Source organism: Cricetulus griseus, chromosome 7, assembly GCF_003668045.3.
Source record: "Cricetulus griseus strain 17A/GY chromosome 7, alternate assembly CriGri-PICRH-1.0, whole genome shotgun sequence".
Classification (NCBI taxonomy): Eukaryota; Metazoa; Chordata; class Mammalia; order Rodentia; family Cricetidae; genus Cricetulus; species Cricetulus griseus.
In genome coordinates, this window is record NC_048600.1 from 114,549,384 (window position 1) to 114,573,056 (window position 23,673).

The window sequence follows — 23,673 nt, forward strand, 5'->3', positions numbered from 1 at the left end:
TTGATAATGACCACTAAATGTGGCTTTGGTGTCCAAGGAAATAGATCTTTTCATTTTTTTGTTAGAAGCATAATTCCAGTACCTTAGCCTTAAAAATAAATCTTTAATTAAGTCCAGGGCCAGGAAAAGATGGCATTGTTAGATTACTAACAACCTCTCACCATTCTCCAAAGGAGTTTATAGACAAATAAACATAGAAAACAAGAGTCCCTTTGTTTCCTGGAAGGTGAGTTGCTTATCCTCATATGTTTAAGTAGTTCTGAAAATAAAAGCAGCGTGTGGTGATACCTGCCTGTAATTCCTGAATTCAGAAGCCAACTTGACAGTCTTATGTTTTTTTTTCCTATACAGCTTTTAGCAATAGTGACTTAAATATATATCCTGGAACGGTATTCTGAATATTTCCCAGAGCAAAATAATAGACTTTTTCTAGGAAGGCAAAAATTTCACTTAGGTCAATGTCTGTCTGGAGATGTTTATGGTCAGCTTCCAGGCATATTTTGGTTTTAGTTCAGTTGCATTATAGTCTGACCTTTAAAAGACAAAAAGATCTAAGTGCTTATTTCTCAGGCTGTAGCTTAAGCCTTGTATATACCCAAAAGCCTATATCCAAATAAAGAAAGCAGTGTGACCCAGGGTTATTTAGTGTCTGTAATTGTGCACACACAATGTTTCAAAGGCTGAAGGAGAATCGCTGCAAGTTTGAAGCCAGCCAGGTCAACAATGGGGGCTCCAGACCAGCAAACATGATCCTATCTCCAAAAACAAACAAACATTTCGCCAGGGAGGGCAAAATGAACATTATAGGCACAAGGGTGCAGGCAGAAGGCAGAGATTGACACTCAGTATCCAACCTGATTTTTCAGTACCTTATTTCTGAGACAGGGTCTCTTAGGAGCTAACCCATTTAGATATACAGATTGGCCTGTCTTTAGTGCTGTTGTGTCTCCAGAACTGTGATTATAGGTTTGTGTTAGTGCCCTTGGCATTTTTTTGAATGGATGTAGGCATGTATGTGTGTGGGTATGCTTGCCTGGGTGGGTGAGTGTGGAGGCCAGAGGATGTCTACCAGTCAGGACTACTACCTCTATGGCTATCTACCTATCTCTCACTGAATCTAGAGCTCACTGAACCCAGGACCTGCCTGTCTCTGCCCCTGCCCCAGGAATCCCAGTATAGAGTTACAAGTATGTGTGCAGCAGCACAAATAACTTTTGGGTGAGTTCTAGGGATCTGAACTCAGGTCCTTATGTTTGCATGGAAAACACATTATTGACTGAGTCATCTCCTCAGTCTCAGGAATGAAAGGAAAGTTAACAGAAGGAGTTCAGTGTAAGCAAAGATGTCACTCAGATGCCACAGACTGACATTTCTTACCTTCCTTCCCTTGACTCTTTATTTTCACTGCTGGAACTGTCTGGAGGTTGTGGTTGGAACTTGTCAGCAGAAACGCATGCTGGATTCCGGCTTACAGGATTTTCATTAATATTCTTTGAAGTTAAAATTGCTTTAAATGGAATGAGAAAAATCTATTTTACTTATTTGTTTTGATGGGCTTAATTTAGGTAACGATATTGATTTTGTTTTAAAAGCAGCAATCTATGACAATCAAACTGGTTCGTCTTTGTGTGACAGGACTCTTGTGATCCTCCTGCCTCCATCTTTGTAGCGTATTTTACCAGCATATGCCAGCACAAATAGCAGTGATAGAACCACACAGCCAAGGACAACGCTGAAGCCCTCATCTTCCTGCCTGTGCTGCTCAAGTGTAGGGTTCCAGCTGGGCCAGCACACCCGATTTCATGTGCCAGATTGTACCAAATGCTTCATGCATGTCCGTCAGACACTCTATCAACTGAACTGTACTCCAAGCCCTCAAACTGGTATTTAAACAAATAAATACATTAGATAATGTTTTACTGAACAGATAAATGCGAGCACTAGGTAGGACGAAATAATTACAAATAGTAAGAATAAGGGAAGAAGCTTTCATACTTGGAGACTGCAGTTACTCAGTCACCACAGGCTGAAAACAAACAAAGCGTGCTTTTTTCTTTTTTGGCCCTGGATGATAAGAAAGCAAGAATATATAATGTATTCTTATCTTGTAAGTAAACTGAATTATGCCCAAATCTCTGTTAACAGGAAAGCAAAAGTACTGGAAAGCACAAGGCACATCTCTTGCTCTGTCTTCTATCAAAGACTGCACAGGATCTGGGCAGAAACTTTAACCTGTGTGCATGGGGGGGGGGGCTCGGGGAGGGCAGGAAAGTCAGATGAGATGACATTTGACTCACATTTTCAATTCTTGGGAAATAAACACAACAAAAACTAAGGCCACAAACAAAAGTACACAAGCCCATGCATACAGTCACACACATCCCCAAGGTACTGGTTGATAAGAAATCTTGAGTAATATATAAGGAACTAATCATGAAAGGCACAGGAATAGGAAAATCATAACAGACCCAAGGCAAGGCCCCGGCATGTGCTATTCCCTTTAAGAAAATGGCTTAAAGAAAAAAATGAACTCATTCTGGAGAGCAGGCTGGTAGTAAACTTAGAGAGATCTGCTTGCCTCCGCACCCCCAAGGGCAGGGAATTAAAGGCATGAGCTATTATGCATAGCAGAAGAAATATTTAAACATCAAAAACAATTAATTGAAAATTAAATATCTTCTATCCCATTAAAAAGCCACTGGAATCTAGGTATGATAGTGTGCACCTTTTATCCTAGCACTTGGTAGGAAGAGGCAGGGAATCTCTTTGAGTTCCAGGCCAGCCAAGGTTACATAGTGAGACCTTAACTCAAAACAAACAAACAAAGCCCAGGGACGACAGTGTTTAACACCAGCACTTGGGAAAGCAGGGAGGTTTCTGTGAGTTCGAGGCTAGCCTAGTTTACATAGGGAATCCTAGGACCGCCTAGAGAGACCCTGTCCAATAAGGATACCCCTCCATCCCCCCAAAAAGACACTGGAATTAAAAGTTCGAGCCAGCACATACAGTAAAACATTTAAACATCAAAAACAGTTAAGAAAAAGAAGAAAGACTTAGTGGTTAAGAGTATCTCTTGCTCTTGCAGAGGACTTGGATTTGGTTCTTAGCACCTACAAGGTATTCATGTGGAGTCCCACAGTAATTTCTAACTTTAGTTCCAGGGGGATCAGATGCCCTCTTATGACCTCTGTGGACACCAGGCACACACTTAGCACACATACAGGCAAAACAGTCATACACATAAAATAATATTAAAAAACAACACACACACACACACACACACACACACACACACACACAGAGTATCTTCTATCCATTAAAAAGACTGACTGGTGGTCAGGGCTGGTGTAAGAGGCAGGAAGATCAGGAGTAAGTTCCAGGTGTGTCAGGGTTACACAGTAAAATCCTGCTAAGGGAAACAAAGCACCCCCTTCTCCCAACACCCACAAACAGGGAACACGAGCCATTTATCTCAGCTAATCCCAACTCTTTCAGAACTCACAGGGAAGGATCCTAGAAAAACTGAACAAGTGTTTCTAGGAATAAACATATTACCAGCTAGAAAAGCTTGGATGTATCTGAAAATCACTTCTACCTCAATGGCCATGATCTCACAAATGTTGTTTCCTTTCTAAATGACAGAGAATAGTGTATATATGTGTGTGTGTGCCTGACACAAAAAAAACCAGATCTACAGAGAAAGATAATCTATAAGAACTTATAAATCTGTTCTCACATATTATGCACGAAGTGGAACAAACCTTAGACAAATAGGAAGACCTATGCAGAAGACCAGGATATTGATTTTGAAGACCCCATGGAAGGGGCTTTTATCATCTTTGACAATACTAGATCACAGGCTGGGGAGATGGCTCAGTCATTAAAGCACTTGCTATGTACGTCTGAGGACCAGAGTTTGGGTCCCCCAAATTCATATAAATGCCAGTTGTGCCTGACAGTCACCTGCAGCAATTCTAGCCTAAGAAGGCAGAGACAAAGGATTCCCCAGAACAAGTAGTCTAGGAAGACTTGCCATAACAGGAAATTCTGGGGACAACTGAGAGGCCCTGCCTCAATCAGCGAAGTCCAAGAGCCACAGAGAGTAACTCTTTGACACTATCATCTGGTCTCCACATACCAATCTGTACGTGTGCTCACATATATGCAAACATGCAAACATACAATGAAAATGAAAAAGAGAATAAGGAATATGTAGGGGAAGCTGTAGCCACGCCTTCTTAGGGGCTGGCTACAAGAGTACCTGAGGGCTTGTGAGGGCGTGGTCAGAGTGAGTAGGGGGACTGAGTTTTCGGTTTCGGTCTCTTTTTGCTTCTTGCTGTACAGACTACCACCGGCTGGCTGGTTCGCTCTGTAAGTAAGGCTTTTCCTTATTAAATACCCTTATATTTCTACCTGACTCCGTACTGGTAATTACTTACTATAGGAATACTAAACAGACCTGTGTTATATGCTCATTGTGGTTTCATGTGTACCTGTAACCCCAGTGTTGGGGCTAAGGGTTGGGGGTGCAAAGATATAAGGATTGCCGGGGCTTGCTGGCTGCCAGTCTAGCCAAAATGAATGCAAACTACAGACTTAGGGAAAGACACTAACTACCTCAAAGAAAGAGGACACCCATATGTGCACACCCGCACACATACATGCACATATAAGGCACATTCACCAAACAAATGATTACGATAACGCTAAGGAAATCTCAGGAACAAACTGAACTGGTGCAAGGAGCCTCTGGGAATCCTCCACACCATCACTGCACCTTTTCCGCAAGCCTTCTTACCCCTAGTGCTTAAGTCTATATTAAATGTAACTTCTTGTTTGTTTGTTTTCTGTCCTAGATCCTAAAGCTCCATATATATACCAGACTGGCCTTGAACTCACAGAGATCCTCCAGCATCTGCCTCTCTCAGTGCTGTGACTAAAGGTATGCACTACCAAGCCCTGAATATCTATCTAAAAGAAAAAGGGAAAAGAAATCAAGTTTTTCTTAAGGCATCAGCCTACGGAGAGAAAGACTCAAAACTGGAGATGGTATTGACAGTGAAGGAGTTTAGAGAGGGGCCACAAAGAACATTTTTATTCTTTTTACAAAGAAACATTTTATCTACAGATATTCAGTGTGTATGTGTGTGTGTGAAACTAACTAACATGTATGCCAAATATGAGGTAGTAGGTTTAGGCAGATATTGAAAGCCAGAACAGTAACAATTCTTATCTTGTGCATCAGAATTGAAAGTCTTGTCTATTTTCACAATAAAACAGTGACAGTACCCCAAAGATAACTGTACTGGGGATGGGACTTTGGGCTTCATTATCTGTTGATGAACTAAATGAAAATGCAGTTACAAAGAAAGTATTTAAGGAAGTACATTTCTGAAGCAGTGCCATAGCAACAGAGTTCCCAGCTTCCCTTGCATGAGCTACTGTTTCTTTCTGAACATAAAAATATTACAAGGCACAAGTGGAGACCAAGGTCACAATACTGAATAATGAACAGACTGGAGTCCCTAGAAAGAGCCAAAGGAAGGCCTTAGGGTCCCCAGAGGACTGTGGAGGAAGTGCTGGAGGAACTTGAGCACCAAGTCATGTGGACTGCTAAGACCACAGTGAAGAAACTGTGGGAGGGTTCACCACCTCGGTCTGTTCCTAAACACCAATTCTTCCTGTGGGTGTCCTACCAGATACTCGGCTTCTCTAAATGAAAACTTCCTTAACTCCTGACCCCTCTGTCTCTACACTTCAAGTGCTAGGGTGACAGACAAGCTCCAGCAAAGCCTGCTCTACAACTGAAAACTCAAGGTGCAGCTCCTGAAATAGGAGATCTCTTCCTACAAACGAGAAAACACGTAAAATAGGTCTTTGCTTTGTGATCTAACACAGTAAGGAGTACATCTCAATCGTCCTTATTTTCTGATGGTTTTCTGAAATTATGGGGCTACCTATTGCCAATCACCTCAACAACTAAGAACAAGAACTATTTCTATTTCCTTTGGGGTCTCCATAGTATCTCCTTGTAAACACCCAGAGAATGACATGAATAAATGATTATCTTGGGTCCTCCTGAATGGAACATCACTTGTGAGCAGGGCCTAGAAATAAGGCTCCCAAATTACTCGTGAGTCACACACTTTGAAAGACGTACCATAAAGTAACAACTCAGTAAATGTATGCTGAGCAAAGACCACTCAGTTGGAACTCAGTCCTCAGTTTCTGAAGGAAACAGGTTAAGGAAGGGAAAAATTTTGCTCATGATACTGTTATTTATTCGGTATTACAAACCTGTTCCTGATAAGTTTTGTTCTGCGTTTGGTAGGTCTTCAGGGGCACAAGGTTCAGCTGTGAGAGACGAGGAGTGGACAGAAGGCTGGTCCCCTTGCTGTTCTAGCACAGCCTCCAGGTGGGCCATCTCCTGCTGGAGCTTTATCAGGTTATCCTTCATGGTGGCCCTCTGCTGTAAAACCAAAGAACACCAAGAGAGTCACACACTTTGAAAGCCGTGCCATAAAGTAAAAATATGCCACACCAATTAATTTTAGCATGAGAACTGAAATCACCTAATATGGAATTATGGGTTCTGGTTGAAATTTTTTTAATCCAACCATACTCCTGCAGTTAATGGCATGAATTATTTCAAAATCATGTTGGAGGGCACATTGTAGCTCAATATTTTCTTTTAAAGATTAAAGAAAACAGTCACAGTACTTTAGGCTTAAAATTTGCAAGAATATGTTAACATCTTACATAAGCTATGCTTCAAAGATTTGATATTGTGAGATTAATCCACAAAAAACTGTGATTTTTTTTTTCCAAAAAAAAATTTTAATGGCCAGTTGGTGGTGATACATGCCTTTAGTCTCAGTACTCGGAAGGCAGAGGCTGGCAGATTCCTGTGAGTTCGAGGCCAGCCTGGTCTATAGAGAGAGTTCTAGGATAGCCAGGGCTATACAGAGAAACCTTGTCTGAAAAGACTAAACAAAGAACCCCACAAAATTCTGTATAGAGATGCTTTGTCTGCACATGTATGCCTGAAGCTCTCTGAGGTTACAAGGAGGCATTGTATCTACAAGAATAGGAACTGTGAGCTATCATATGGGTACTGGGAACTTAACTCAGGTCCTCTGTAAGAGCAGCCAGTGCTCTTAACCGCTGAGCCATGTTTCCAGCTCCTGATTTATTATTATTATTTTATTTTTAAAAGATTTGTAGCTGAGAGTAGAGGTGCCTGATGCTGTACTCAGCTCCAAGTATGTTTATTTTTTTGTTTTTTTTTTTCAAGACAGGGTTTCTCTGTGTAATTGTCCTGGCACTCGATTTGTAGTCCAGGCTGGCCTCAAAGTATATTGATTTTTTAAACAGATGAAGTGTTGAATAATTTTATATGACATTCTAGAAAGCTTGTAACAATAGTTACTATTTTTTTCTTGTCCAGCGTGGCCATTGTTCCCCGTCCATCCCAACAGCCTGGTTCTACATAGTGAGTATCAGGCTAGCCAGGGCTGTAGCAGGGCCTAGTTCTACATAGGGAGTATCAGGCTAGTCAGGGCAGTGAGACTCTGTCACAAATAATTTAGCTAGTATAAGATATTTGATAAGCAAAGAATGCAGACATTTAGGTAATTTTCCAAAATACACATTTCTTCACCACTTTTTTGTTTTGTTTTTGAGACAGAGTTTCTCTGTATTGCTTTGGAGCCTGTCCTAGCACTCACTCTGTAGATCAGGCTGGCCTCGAACTCACAGAGATCCACCTGCCTCTCTTTACCACTTTTAGAAGGAATGTGGATGCTGTTTTTCAGCTTCAGGAGGGGCACAAAATCTGTTTCACCTTCTGTTCCTTTCTTCTGACCCTTGAAAATGACTTTGTTCTTCATTAAAAAGCAAGTCAGTTTCTTCCTACAGCTACACTAAATTCATAGTTCTCAGGAGGATTTTATGACCAAAAAAAAAAAAAAAAAGATGTATTTCTATCTTTATAAAGGTTCCCATTGCTACTCTCTCTGAGACTGTATTGCTGCCACCATCTGCAGTGCCGCCAATGCCACCACATGGTACCGGTGAGTACTGACATCACTGATCAGACACTAGCTAAGGGCCTTACACAGACATCAGACCAATGCTTTGAAAGCTGAATAAGTCAGCAACCACGACTACCCCAAGTGGCCATTAAACACACCAGAAAAATCAGGAGAAAATGCAACCAGAGCACTGGTGCAGTAACTTTCTTTTGGCTTTTCCCATGGGAAGGAATGCATACCTTAGACAAATTCCACCATAGATAATAGTTCAATTGCACGAGGGAGGCCAAAGTCAGATAGGTTACCAAGTCTGCTTAACTCAAATTCTGAAATATCTCTAATGAGTTCTCTTCTTTAGTTGTAGTCCCACAATGCTGCTCTCACACTTTAATGTCGCTACAATACTGCCAACATTTCCTAAAAGCCACATTTATCAAGTCCCCTTTTTCCAAAAGGGCCTTAAGTGGCACAATACGGCTCAGGTGATATGTTAGCATTTTTGTACATTAAAGAACTGTTAGCCTTTACTGCCCTCAGGACAAAGTCTGTTCACACCTTCTCTGTTATTTGTCTCCAGCATTTCCCATAGCCCAGTCTTCTAGAGACACAGGACTAGTCAGTGATCCATAGGCATTCAGCGCTTCTGTATCTTTGCCTCAGTTGCTGCCTCCCCTCTCTTCCCATTTGGTAAACTCTTCTCATCTTTCTAAGCCCAGTTTACAAGTCTTCTTTGGGCATCCCTACCAATTGTCTAGCTGGTCAACAGCATGCTTCATGACTTGGCTCAGACTTCCAGAGCATCAGTATACTCAGGGGACACACAACTTCCTTGATGGGAGGAATCTTCCCTTGTTTATTTTGTGGTAAGACAGGCCTATGTATCTCAGGCTAGCTTCAAACTTGAGATTCTTCTGCCCAAGCTTTCCTCAGGCTGGGAATGCTAATGTTACGGGGGTACAAGGTGTGCAACAAGGTGTAAGGTGTAAAGTTCTCAGCAAACATTTAAGGCAGAAATCAATGAATGGATGAATTAGTCTTTGGGTAAGGAGGGGAGGGTCTGGCAAGATGGTTCAGTGGGTAAAGGGGACCTATATGGTGGGAGGAGATAATCTTGTATCTTCATCTGCCTGCCGTGGAACACACACACACACACACACACACACACACACACACACACACACACACACACACACACACACACACACACACACACACAGCATCAAAAAGGTATGTTAATGATATCAAACCAGGCATTATCTACCATCTATTACTCCTCAGATCTACATAAACAGAGCGTAAAGATACCATTTTAATCATTTTGCTCGTCTATGCTAGTCCAGATAAAAGTTACCTGTTTTGGATAGAAACTTGATAAAAAAACACTTTAAAAATGAATCCTGAACAAATAAATAATAAACATATGTCTGGGAATAAGATCAGAGATACAAGAAACAAAGCAGTTTATTGAAATGTCAAATATAATACAGTATGGCTAAGACAGATGGAATAAAAAGCTGGAACCTAAGAAACAAACCAGCCAAGGGACAGAATTAGGTGACAGACATATTGACAGAGCCCCGAATCTAAATCCAGAAAGGATCAGTGAAATTGAACATAGAGAGAAGACCTCCTAAGTCTTTTAATCATTCTGGTCACTATGGCAATGTTGCAAAAGTAGAGAATTTGGGTGATAAATAAGGCACAGAACAGACAGTTGTCTCAACGGTTTCCTCCCAACTCCTACAGGCTTCAGGCCTAGGATTTACTCTGAACAGAGAATGGTCTGTAGGAGCCAAGTCCTCTCTATTTGTCATCCTCACAGCAATGCCAACAGTTAAACTACTTAGAAAACTGGACACTACCTAGTGTTGGCAAAGGTACAGGAAAGTGGAAACTCCAAACACTACAGAAGTTAGAAGCCTAGGCTGGCTTAATCCAGAAACAGAAAGCTATATAGATGTTAGATAGGAGCTCCTGTAACTCGAGCATTCAAGATGCAGAGGCTCTCAAGTTCAAAGCTAGTCTTAGATCTAACAAAGTTATGTGCTGTTTTAACAAATAAAACCACCCCAACCCCCAATACAGATATCGAGGTTGGGGCGGTAGCCCTATGCATAATATAGTGCTAGCCTAGCATACACAATTCCCATCACAATTAATAAAATAAGATTAAAAAGTCACTGACAAATTTAATGACACAAAAAAGGTAAATCAGAATATAATATATAGAATTACTGAATGGTTTCTTGATTTATCTCATTTTGAGACAGGGTCTCAATTTGCAGCCCCAGCTGGCCTACTACTCACAATATAAACCAGGCTGGCCTGGAACTCACAGAGGCTCACCTGACTCTGCCTCTGGAGTGCTGGGCCTAATAGAGTGTTCCATACTTGGCTCCTTTTCTGAGTTTTTGATGACAACAAAATGACTTTAGGAATACTATGAATTCCCAGTATTGTTTAATTTAGTACTTTTTAGGAAGACAAGAAAAAATTACTCACATGCTGGCAGCTAAAAGCACATTTACACTTTAGGAGAAAAATGAAAGCTAAAAAGGGTGATTAAAAAGTTCCAAATAACTCCATTTTAACAATGTATCGACTGGACCAGTGATTTGGCTCAGAGCATAAAATCACTTGTCACCACATGTGAGGGCCTGATTTGATCCCTAGAACCAACTTCCATAAGGTGTCACCTGGCCTTCACACATTTACTGTGGTGGTAAGATACACCTACATATGTACAAATGTTAATAAAAAGAGAATGTAACCTATTACAATTTAAGGAAGATAAGTGGTCAGCTAAGACCATACAGCCAAGTACAGAGAACTCTGGCCAGTGTTTGTGCCAGAACTGCTGTGTGTTCTGCACAGGACCCCATGCAGGAATCCAGAGGGAACCCTAAGAAGTGCCCAGCTACTAAGAGATAACCACAGGAAAGTAAGACCCTGATGAACCTAAGATTGGGATATGAGCTTGGAAAATTTTGGTATCACTTTTACAAAATGAAAACTGGGTGAGAGAGGCAGGTTCTGGCTGTGAGAAAGATAAGGTTCTTCTTGAGACTGTCCTGCCTCTGTTATCCCATACAAATGTCCCCAGTCACCAGTCCCTTACCAGGTTCAGGAATGAGTATCATGTATGGGCTTCTCTAATGAGGAAGAGATGACTAAAATAAAAAGAAATATCTACAACACAGTAAAAGGTAAGATGCTCTCTAGTGGTGACTAGAGAGATGGCTCAGAGGTTAAAAGCACTGGCTGCTCTTCCAGACGTCCTGAGTTCAATTCCCAGCAACCACATGGTAGCTCACAACCATCTGTAATGATATCTGGCTCCCTCTTCTGGCCTGCAGGTATACATGGAGGTAGAACAATGTATACACAAAAAAAAAAAAAAAAAAAAAAGATGGTCTCTAATGGAAAGACAGTCCTGAGGCTTCAATTTGTTTCTGAGAATAAATATATTCCTTTTGAGACAATAGTGCTTTAATATAATTTTGCTATCGGGCAAGTAGGTTTTTAAGATCTGGCTTATTGAGCTGTGTGGTGGTAGCACACACCTTTAATCTCAGCACTCGGGAGGCAGAGGCAGGTGGATCTTTGTCAGTTTAAGGCCAGCCTGATCTACAGAATGAGTTCCAGAACAGCCAGGGCTAACAGAAAAACCCTGTCTCTGGGGGTGGGGAGAGAATCTTAAAGTTAGTATTCAGGGTTCCACAGTGAGCTAGATGGTGTTGAAGCTATAAAAGGGCACTGAAAAAAAATCTCATTTGAGGATTCGAGGCATCATGCACAGCTATGAGGCCAATGACATTAGCAGGTATAAGAATATAGGGTTCATAGCACCATATACAAAGGACATCACAAAGTTTCTAATGCTTTTTACCTGAGTGGTTAAAATATCACTCTGTGAGCAATCTTCAGAAAGGTTTGTTTCACTCTCATATCCAGATGCCGCTTCAGCTTAAATGACAATAAAGTCAGAGTCAGATTTAAAGCAGAACATGAACTCGGCAACATGCGCTATCCGCCCCTTCCCTTTTACAGCACTGTTTCCCGTCAGTCACAGAAATGAGGAAATGTGGGACACAGAACTCCTACAACAGGCTGGGTGTGGTGGTGAATGCATTTAATCCCAGATTTTGGGAGGCAAAGTCAGGCAGATCTCTGTTTCGGGCCAGCCAAGGCTACACAGAGACCATGTCTTAAAAAACACAAACAAATCCGAAACATTCTGCAATAAAACCCAGAAGCAAGTCTACTGATAATTAGGTCATTCAAGTTTGTCCTATCAGACATTCTGGGTACATGAAGGCATTGGAAAAAAGATTTTCTTTTTATGATTTTTAATTATGTGTATCTGTGTGGTTACTTATAGGAACACAGCAGGTATCTGTGGAAGCCAGAGACAGTAGATCCTCCTGAAGCTGGAGTTACAGGTATTTATGAGTCAGTCACCTGACATGGATGCTGGGAACCAAATTTAGGTTTATTGCAAGAGAGTACCTACTCTTTTTTTCCCTTTTATTTATTTATTTTTATTTTATGTGCACTGGTGTTGTACCTCCATGTATGTCTACATGAGGGTGTTGGACCTCCTAGAATGGAAGTGACAGAATTGAGCTGCCATATGGGGGCTGGGAATTGAACTTGGGTCCTCTAGAAAGAGCAGCCAACAGCCGGGCACTGGTGGCGCACACCTTTAATCCCAGCACGTGGGAGGCAGAGGCCAGCCTGGTCTCCAGAGCGAGTCCCAGGACAGCCTCCAAAGCTACACAGAGAAACCCTGTCTTGGGGAAAAAAAAAAAAAAAAAGAAAGAGCAGCCAGTGCTCTTAACAGCTGAGCCATCTTTCACACATCCTCCCCCCCCACCCCCACGCCCAGGAAGGACTTTTGACTCTTAATGTAACTGCACTTGGAAACATTCAGCTCACTTCTGTAGACTGGTACAAACAAACAAAACTACCTGAATCTGGGATTATAATATCCTCTTCTTGATCATTATCTTCTTCTAGGCAAGTTCCCATTTCCTCATCATCTGAAATCAATTCCTTGTCACTTAGAAAATCTTCCTCATCCTCAGACTGGTGACTCTTTTGTTTGGAAAGGTTAAACAAGGGGTCCTGGGAGCTTGTATTTGCAGTTGAACCTTGTACAGCACTGGGCTGAGAAGAGAACATGCTGCCAGAGTATTTTGCATCCTCACTAGGGTGATGTTCCTGAGATGCCTCTATCAAGATCACCTCGTTATCAGAGTCACCAACACTACTCTTCCATGGCACTTGGGTCCCCTCTGCTTTCTCTGACAGAGGCTGTGTCACAACACTGCTAGGTTCAGGTGTTTTGCTTACTTGGCCAAGTAAGTGTTGGAAGCAGGGAAGGTCTTCATCCTCACAAGATCCGCTGTCTTCTGAGGACTCTAACTTCCTAGACCGTCTCTGGAGATTCCGAGCCAGCGATGCATGGGTTAAAGGGCTAGGGCTCCTACTGAGCTCTCGTCTCTGGACACTCCCGTTAAAAACAGCAGACTTCTCCATTATGTCAACTTCACCAAAGCTAGTATTTTCCTGTATTTCAACATCATCCAACAGGTCATCAGGTGTCTCAGAACAAATCTGAAAAACATTACCACTCCCTACAGGTTGTTCGAGCTTATCTGAAAACAGACACGAAGAGAAGTGTGCACCAACATTCTCACCTTCCTGCTTTTTTATTTCAAGATATTTATAATCACTGACAGGAAAACTATGCTTACAGACTCCAGGTTGCATAAGACCTAGTGGAAGCACAGTGTTTAACTTAGTCCTTCTGTTTCGGCCTAGCTGTCCTTGGAAGTTTTCACCACTGGAAGGCACTTCATTAATACTGCCTGAGTTGGCTTCTTGACAACCATTTTTTCTGTGGTTTTGGCTAATTGTGTGCATTGTGCTTTGAACAAAGGTCTCATTTCCCATTGCCTTTTCATTTGACAATGTATGTTTCTCAGATTGTTCCTCTGACAGGGTTTTCCCATGGCCAGTTTTTATAGAAGACATGATGGGAGAAGCTGATTGTTTAGGATGTGAGTTTTCATTGCTTCTGTACTGAGATGATGGACAAAGGCTGCACACTGCAGCATGCATTGTATCAGCGCCTGGATCACCTTCCTGACGAGGCAGAGGCACGCCCACTGTCGCAGGCCCTGCCTGTATGTGACTGATTTCAGCCTCTTCGTGTCCCCGACTTTCTTCTTGTTGTTCACCTTCAGAAGTCACTTTTGGACTCATGTCCCTTAAGGACACAGAGGAAGCACAAGCTGTTACACACTCCTCTTGGGGATCTCTTGGTTTTGAAAATAAAGTAAATGACTGACGCTTTGAAGCTTGAAATGTATTCTGTAAATACTGAGTATCAAGTTCACTCTCTTCCATTTCTATGGTCTCCTGAATGTGGCTAAGTTCGTGTCTCAATGGATGCTTGAAGCACTCTGTGCCACTTCCAGCATCTTTAGAACCATGGACCAGTTCGTTAGGGTTATCACTTGCTACAAACTGGGTCATACACTGGCTTGATACTGTTTTTGCATATCTGACAGCATTAGCTTCCAGCAATGACACACTGTTCTGAGTGTCATAATCAGTGTCAGGCACCAATGAAACACTGGTACTCTCCTCCGACCTCTCAGTGGGCAAACCCTGTTCTCCATCCAGCAACAGATCCCTCAGGTCTTTGGTACTGTCAGACATTTGGCTTGTTTCAAGTTTCTCTACTTCCTTTCTCTGAGGGCTAGGATTGGCAGGTCCTTGAGGTTTACTAGAACTTGGACAGTTAGTTAATAAGCCAGGCATAAATTTCTCTTCTGGGAAAGGATCACTGGCCCTTCTCTTCCTTCTTTGTTCATTTGGCTCTTTATTCTTCTTGGAATCTGCTGCAGGTTCTGTGTCCTCCGTGAGTTGAGGCTTTCTAATGTTCTTGACTGGTGTTGGGTTGGAATTGTTTTTCTCTGTTTCTTCACTGCTGCTACAACTATCAATTTGAAATTCAGTACAAGCAGGTGGGCTTGGATTCCTACTGACTGGTTCCAGTGCAAGAACACATCTGGTTGAAGACTTCCTCCTCAGCCGACTTTTCTTAGGTGCCTGTGAATTGTGGACATTTAATTCTAGCTCCAAATCACTTATACTGTTGCTTATAGTTTTGGCTTTAGTTGTGGAAACAGACCCCTTTTCCAAGGACTTCACTGGATTAGCATTTTTCTCTTTCTGAAGATTATTACCTTGTGTTTCATTCTCTTGACCATTACTGGTAATACCCATCACTAGGCCATCTGGCTCCATTTGGTCAGTTCCTTGATTTACATTTTTAGAAGTCTTTTGAGTAACTGTTAAATCTGCTTTCTTGATAAAATCCTCAGGATGAAGGCATGTAGTTCTCCTTTTACGTTTTAATTTATTTGTGAAGGGGTGTTCTTGTGTTATCTGTGGTTCTGCAATAAATGTGCCTATAATTTCAGTTACGTGGTTCAAGTGAGGGAGACTTCCCTTTCTCTGATACGTTTTCCCAAATATTTTATCTCGGATATTGTTCTCTACTGGTTTGGAGAGGTCGCTTTCACTTTTACACTTTAAAGCATTATGGGGATCAGAGGCCACTAAGTCCATTTCTTTTGAAGAACTGGAACATCCATCTACTTCATCTGAAACTTCTAACACAACAGCTGCTCCAGCATTTGACTCATGCCTCCTGTCAGATGTGCCATCACAAGTTAGCATTTCACCAGTTTTGGAAAACCACTCGTTGACTTTCTGAATGCTGCTATTCAGTGTCATCCAAGGAACATCCTGGGTAGCTCTAGAATTCTCAGGACACAGACTTTTCTGATTTTTCCATTTTTTTCTCCCACAGAAGGAATCAGTATTTGGATCTACCTTTTTCTCAGTGCTGGGAATCTGCCTATCATTACATGTTTCTTTACTTTCAGCCCATCTGTTCTGTTGGCTCCTGGCTAAGCCAGACTGTTTGCTTTTATTATAGAACTCAGCCTTTTCTACATTCATTCTGTCTTCAGTGAGTAATAAGCTGCTGTTCTCATGCTGTAACGAGCTGGCATGAATATCTGTGCCACATGGCTCCACATGTAAGTTTGAAACAGAAATATCCTGACATTTTTCTGGATATCTTCCAGTTGCATGATTCTCAATGGGGTCCAAATCTTTATTACTGCACTGGTGCAGATCAATATTTGTTACGTCCTCAGAAAACTCACAAGCAGCTGAAATATACAAAATAACAAGGTACTTAAAAGTGGAATTATCATGAGAAAATACATATTTACTACAACTTGGAAGTAGAAATCCATCCAGTAACCATACTTTATAAAATTTTAGATTGTATACATGTTTTGTTTGCATGTATGTATATGCACCACGGGTGTGCCTAGTGCTCACAGAAGACAGAAGAGGATTTCAGATCTCCTGAAACTGGAGTTATGGATGGTTGTGACCCATCAAGTGGATGCTGGGAATCAAACCTGAGTCTTCTGCAAGAGCAACAAATTCTACTGCTGACCCATCTCTCTAGCCCCAGTCCACTGGCTTTTTTTTTTTTTTTTTTTTTTTTTTTGAGACAGGGTTTCTCTGTGTAGCCCAGGCTGTTCTGGAACTCACTCTGTAGACCAGTCTGGCCTAGAACTCACAATGATTCACCTGCCTCTGCCTCCCAAGTGCTGGGATTAAAGGTGTGTACTACCATTATCCAGCTTCCATTGGCTTCCAAGTGTACTGAAGCTCTAGCTCATACTCTTTCATGTAACCCCATTAAGTAGAGTCTGATGTTTCCCCAAACATGATAATCAGATCACATCTATTCCCCTAGTCTCATTATTATTAAAAAAAGCAGATTATTTGATCAAAAGACTTCAAGTTTTCTGTTTATAGACTCATGTGCTCTACATTTAAAAACTATTGACAGATGGGTGTGGTATTCCATCACTGAGAAGTTTAAGACGGGAAAAATGCTGATAGTTCAAGGCCGCGTGAGCTGTAGTATGCTTGTTTCTAAATCAGTCAAAACGAAAAGAAACAAAACCCAGGTGGCAAAAATGGAATATATCAACCAAGAGGAAAGGACAGCAAGGGCTGCCGGTATGTGACTATAATGCCAGCACTTGGGTGGCTTAAAAAAGAAGGATGATTAGACTACTCTGGATTATGTAGCAGAACTATCCTTAAAAAAATAAAAAATTAAATGGCAGCATGCAGCTACACACAATATACTATAATCCTGCCAGTCTAGTACCACACACCACCACACAATGGCAGCAAAAAAAAAAAAAAAGTGTATTTTAATTCTTTAAAAAGAGGTTGTGAATTAAATTATAAATAAATATGGAACCTGGTCTTCAGATTAATTTAATTACAGAATTACATCTATCTACTCTCATTAGTGTCATTAAGGTGAGAAGGCTTGACATTACCTCTGGTTGAAGAATCCAAACTGACTTCATCTCCAGCTCCCAGAGAGGTGGTTTGTAACAGTTCCTGGTCTCTCACACTAAAGGGAGAAAAGACAGAACCCCTAATGAGAAATTCTGGTTGGATGCTCACAAACTGTCAAATGGGTGAGATCAAATATTTTAGCTCCTTTAGACAGGGCCGTAATAGACTGACTCACCTTTTGAAATTTGCTCTCCTCTAAGTGCCTTCCAGTAAAAATGGAATGGTCGAAGACCAAGGACAGTCACAAAGATCAGAATAGTGTAGTGCTTTCTGGATATGCAAATAAGAGCATACTTGCATGCTTGGGGACCACTGGGGAAGAAGGGCTAAAAAGATTCTAAGAACCAGAGGTTGGAAAAACCAGAGCAAAACAGTGTGTATCCTGGATATGACAGGACCACTGCACCCACGAACTCACAGCAGCTGTGCTTGTCTGCACATCTGTACAAGATCAAGCCAGTCAGCATTCTAGCATAGAAAGAGGAGGGGTTCATGAGTCCACACCCCCAACTAAGGAGCTATGGACAGTCCAGAGATTCTGAGGGAGAGAGTTGGTTTCCTTCAGGGGTATGGAGTTCTCTGTTGGTTGAGATTGAGCACACTCTCCAGTGGATGGAGAAATGGTTAGTATCTTTTTGTTTTGTTTCGAGACAGGGTTTCTCTGTGTGGCCCTGACTGTCCTGGAACTCAGATTCCATAGTCTCTGACTCCTGAGTGTTTGGACTAAAGGAGTGTGCTACCACCTCCGGCTGAGAAATGGCTCAGTGTTAAGAGCACTGGTTGATCTTCCAGAGTACCCGGGGTTCGATCCCCAGCATCCACAGGATAGATAGCCCATAGACATCTGCAACTCCAGTTCCAGGGAAGTGAATGAAGTCTTCTGGCCTCTTCAGGCATGAGGCACAAATGTGGTTCACAAATGTATGTTCAGGGAAAGTACCCACACATGATGTAATTTTTTTTGTTTTTGAGACAGAGTCTCTCTGTAGGCCAGGACAGCCTTGAAGTCACAGAAATCCACCTGCCCCTGCCCCACAAAAAAAGAGTTCTGGGATTAAAGGCATATGCCACCAAGCCCAGCTCTGCATAAAAGTTAAAAACAACAACAACAACAAAAACCCTCTTTAATCGTTATTATTGAACCACACTTCCAGCAAACATCCCCCTCATTTTAAGGTTAAGTAAAACTAATCTGTAAAAAAAATTTACTAATTATGATCAGTTATCACAGATCTTAAAAGAGGAAACTGGATGGTTATAAAAATGATACTTTGAGCAGGTGTGGTGGCATATGCCTTTAATCACTCAGGAGGCAGAAGATAGATCTCTGTGAGTTCTAGAACAGCCAGGGCTACAGAGACTGCCCCAAAACAAACAAACAAACAAACAAACAAATAGATCCTCTAGTATTTTTATCAGCCATAATTACTACCAAATATGAGAAACTCAGAGAATAACTGTTGGGTGGAAACAAGTGTGTGCTGACTTCCACTGTTATCTAAAACTCCTTTGGAATGAAAAAAATGTACAACAAACAAAAAAGGTTTCCCAGGAAATAAACAGATGAAACTAAATGATCCTTGAAGTTTCTTCTAATACCATGACCTAAATCTATGATCCTCAATATTAATTAGATATGAAAATACCACCTTCATAGACAAAGGCTCCTTGTGACTCACCTGCAGTCATCTGGTTTACTAACTGTCTCTTCAGAAGAATCAGACTCTTAAAGAACAAAAAGAAAACCCCAAAATCATTCAAGGTTTTTAATGAAAATGGTCAAAAAATGCTTCTTGCAAAACATAGTGGTTCACCCAGAAATATTTATAATGTGTACTTTGTAACCCTGGCTGTTCTGGAATTCACTCTGCAGACCAGGTTGGCCTACAACTCAGAGAGATCCTCCCTGCCTCTTGGGTGCTGGGATTGACGGTATGCACCACCACTGCCCAGCCCTGCTTCCAAATTCTTAACTTCTCTGTGACTTAATATTCTCATCCATAAAATCAGTAACCACCTCAGGACCTTAGGTGAAAGGTCTAAGCACAACAGCACTTAAAATACAGTTAAGTGCTCCTAAATAGTAACTGACATGATTTGCACTACTGTAACAGAGATCCATGGTGGTGCAGAGAACTCAAAATAGAACAATTCTTCACATTTGATTACTTATTTTTGAGAAAGGTTCTCTGTGTATCCCACGTTGACCTCAAACTCTTGACCCTCCTGGATCAGCCTTTCAAATGCTGAGATGACAAACTTGGCCACAATCACAAATTCTAACAAAATATAGTTAAAGAGACCTGTTTGAGCTTTGGGCTCATTTCTTTTCTTTTTCTTTCTTTTTGGCCAGCTGGAAATTACGTGCAGGGCATGTACAAATTATCTTGGATTTCTCTAAATGCGACGGCAACTAATCATGTTCTTTTTATTGCGACTCTATTTCCCCAAATTCACTTACATTCATAACCAGATAATCTCTCCTTTTGTTCCGTTTTTTAAGAATAAAGTAAGAGATTCTTCAAGGAGTGAAGTGTAACTTTTATATAATTTATAATTCATGATAGAGCCCTTAAAATTATTTTACTTTCATTTACCATAAATCAGTGCAACACATATAAATCACAAACAAGATTTTTGATAAAACTCTAAGCCAAAAAAATCTAGCAATTATTATTTCAAACTTAGTAAAATCCGAGACCCTTACCTAATTCAATGTACACAGATTTATTTCGAGGCTGTGTCTGATGATTTTTCTTTGTTGATCTCACAATTCCAAGGTTAGACAGCTGGACACTGAGACTGTCCTTCTGTTAAACAGTAAAGAACGCCTAAGTTTTATGTTTTGAAATTTTCCTTTATTTTTACAAAACTAATTATGATCACGAGTATCTACTAAGTAATAATATAGAAAAACTTGAAGCCGATAGTCTGTATTTCCAATCACATCTGATAAGACTGGCAACATAAAATGTATTTCAAAAGCATAAATTTTAAATAAAAGGCAGAGTCTGAGGGAGAGGCTATAAAGGAGGTAAAAAGGCTGGGAGTCAAGGAAAAGAACCAAGAAAACACACTTTGAAAATGACATAGTGTTCTCTAACACGTTATATACTGATTTAAGAAATAAACACCCACTACAGACATGGCTCAAAGGTGAAGAACAGGGGCTGCTCTTGCTGAGGACCCGAGTACCTGCATTCAAATGCAGACACCCTACACAGGGTTTTACCTTTAATTAAAGATGAAAAAAATAAATCTAGCCAGTGGTGGCGCACGCCTTTAATCCCAGCACCCAGGAGGCAGAGGTAGGCGGATCTCTTGGGTTCCAGGACACCCAGGACTACACAGAGAAACCCTGTCTCAAAAAAACAAAACAAAACAAAAAAAAAAACAAAACAAACAAAAAAAAAACAAAACCAAAACCAACCAACCAACAAATAAATAAAATCTAAATATTTAAATAAAAATATCTAAAAAAGGGTTAATGATAACCATAAAAATCCCAGCATTCCTAGCAACACTTAATAAGGTGTAATTCGTGATCTCTGTTATCTAGCTATATACAAAGAGAGTGATTGCATTTTTTTTGATAATTACAGTGATTAAGTTGAAGTAATTGTTAAATGCTTACAAAAGATCAGTGATATTGTGTCTGTTTCAGACAAGCATCAGAGCTGATGAAGTTATAAAAAAGGGGAAGGGCCTATAAGGTGTCTTTTGATCACAACAGGTACCCTGAATTTCTAAGTTTGTAACTTTTATTAGAACACTTGTCCAGCCACTTAATTTACCATCATCCTCTCTTTACTAGGTTTTCATAAAATCCACTCATTCCCTAATTCACAATGCTAATGCTTAATAAATAGATGCCAAGAAAAAAACTGAAAACAGTTTTACCAAGGTGGCATTTCCAGATTCAATCTGTCTAAGTCTTTTGCCGCGGTTTCGGTAGCCCACACTCTGGATGATGGAAGCTTCCTCATTCAAAGGTTCAGAAGAATTTTTCAATTTTGAAATACTGTAACCGTTTGCATCTTTAAAACATAAAGAATATGTTTTAGGTAGAAGAAAACATTAGTCTTCATTAAATACCCCAAAAGAATACTGTGTTTGCCCCTTGCTATAAACGGATAATGCAAACAACAACAACATCAAAACAAGCCTGGTGGAGGGGGCAGTAGTCCACACCTTTGATCCTAACACTCAGGCAGAAGCTGCAGGGTTTTTGAATTTCAGGACAGCCAAGGCTACATAGAGAAACCATGTCTTGAAATACAAACAAAAAAGAGCAATGCATTACAGATAAAATTGTTTTGTTGTTTTTTGAAGCAGATTCTGTATAGTCTTCATTAGTCTGAAATTTGATAGCTTTGAACCCAGACATCTACCCGCCTCTGTCTCCTGAGTACTAAGATTTAAGGTATATGCCTTCATGTTTGTCTACCTTTAGTTTAGTTTCTAATTTTGTTTGTTTGTTTTTCGAGACAGGGTTTCTCTGTGTAGCTTTGGAATCTATCCTGGCACTTGCTCTGGAGACCAGGCTGGCCTCAAGCTCACAGAGATCCACCTGCCTTTGTCTCCCGAGTGCTGGCATTAAAGGCGTGTGCCACCAACGCCGGGCACAGTAAAGCATTCTTAACTGTTGAGCCACCCCTCCTGCTCTGATTACCTAAAACAAATTTTAAAGTCCAGTTTGGAAATTCAGAGACTATCCAAGTTATTTCCCCCACACACCTAAAAACTAATACATTTGCCCATTAACAAATTTACCTTGTTTCTTTGAATTGAAGGAGTAACAAATGTAAGATGTACCACTATTGTTTATACCACGAGGAAAGGAAACATTAAGCAATCACATACAATTGATAAAATACTCTAATTTCAGAGACATTAAATAAATTTTTAGAATGAAGAATAAAACGTGGGATGATAGGAGTCTTTAAATACAGGCTGTCAAGATGGGGTCCAAATGCTTGCTTCGAAGCCTCATGACCTGTGTTTGACCCCAACCCACGTGCAAGCACTAGTTAACCTGTAAGCCCCTCTTGCCCAAGGGTAGATAACTTCCTGGAATGCTGAGGGCTACTGTTTATGTAAGATAATAAGCCAGGTGTTTTCACTTCTGTAAACAAGGTTGGTTGCCCCAACTGCACAGGATGTGCCTGATCACATGTAAGTGGGAGAAGAGTAGGCAGGAAGTATGTCAGGCTGTATGCTTGACCCCCATTGGATGAAGGCAGGATAGCCTATTGGGTTCTACCTTCATAAGCACCTGACCAAATTAATTCACCACCATTCTTTGGGAATCTCGGGTATGGACCTGACCAGGCCAGTGTTCATAGTCCTGACCAGTATTAAATAAAGCTTGCTTTAATTAGACAATCATGGATTTTATTTATTATGTATGTGGTGTTCTGCCTGTATGTTTGCCTGAAGGCCAGAAGAAGGCACCAGACCTCAATATACATGGTTGTAAGCCCCCATGTGGTTACTGGGAATTGAACTCTTCTAAGAGCAGCCAGGGCTCTTAGGTCCTGAGCCATCTCTCCAGCCCAACTTTCAGGTTTAACACCAAGTAAAGGTAGGAGAAAAATCAACCCTAAACTTGTCCTCTGACCTCTATATGTGTGCTCTAGTGAATGCATGTCTGCACTCAAACATACTACAAGTAATAAAAAAAAGTTAAACTAGGGCCAGTGAGCAAAGGCAGTTAGCACCAACCCAAAAGATAACAGCTCAATCTCTGAGACCCACATAGCAGAATGAAAGAAGCAACTCCCAAAAGCTGTCTTGATTTGCACATATATACTGTGGCATACCTGAGCCACACCCCTCCATAACACAATCAAATGTTGGAAACCCAACTCCTTCTGGAGTTTGCAGGCAGCAAGCACATACATGATACACTGACATACTGTGTCTTAGTTAGGATTTCCATTGTTTTGCTAAAACACCATCACCAAAGCAACTTGGGCAGGAAATGGTTTATTTGGCTTACACTTCCATATGATAGTTCATCATCAAAAGCAATAAGGACAGGAACTCAATCAGGGCAGGAATCTAGAGGTACGCGCTGATACAGAGGCCATAGAGGGTGCTGCTTACTGGTTTGCTTACCATGGCATGCTCAGCCTGCTCTCTTACAGAACCCAGGACC

The 23,673-nt window shown here is 41.0% G+C and overlaps 1 protein-coding gene across 8 annotated transcripts in view; it reads right to left on the reverse strand.

Moving 5' to 3' along the window:
- The window catches only part of Brca1 (BRCA1 DNA repair associated), a 67,423-nt gene that overhangs the window by 23,329 nt on the left and 20,421 nt on the right, over positions 1 to 23,673 (reverse strand). For 7 of the 8 annotated variants that reach the window (XR_003487416.2, XM_027428049.2, XM_027428050.2 and 4 more), the window contains 8 exons: positions 21,414 to 21,550; positions 20,221 to 20,323; positions 19,193 to 19,238; positions 17,492 to 17,568; positions 13,004 to 16,288; positions 11,923 to 11,999; positions 6,298 to 6,469; positions 1,378 to 1,507 (listed from right to left, as the gene is read on the reverse strand). Coding sequence is in view for 7 of the 8 variants with exons in the window: in XM_027428049.2 (XP_027283850.1) it covers positions 1,378 to 1,507; positions 6,298 to 6,469; positions 11,923 to 11,999; positions 13,004 to 16,288; positions 17,492 to 17,568; positions 19,193 to 19,238; positions 20,221 to 20,323; positions 21,414 to 21,550 (4,027 nt within the window). In the remaining variant the exon portion in view is untranslated. The remainder of the gene's footprint in view (positions 1 to 1,377; positions 1,508 to 6,297; positions 6,470 to 11,922; positions 12,000 to 13,003; positions 16,289 to 17,491; positions 17,569 to 19,192; positions 19,239 to 20,220; positions 20,324 to 21,413; positions 21,551 to 23,673) is intronic. The other variant, XM_027428053.2, reaches the window with a different exon arrangement.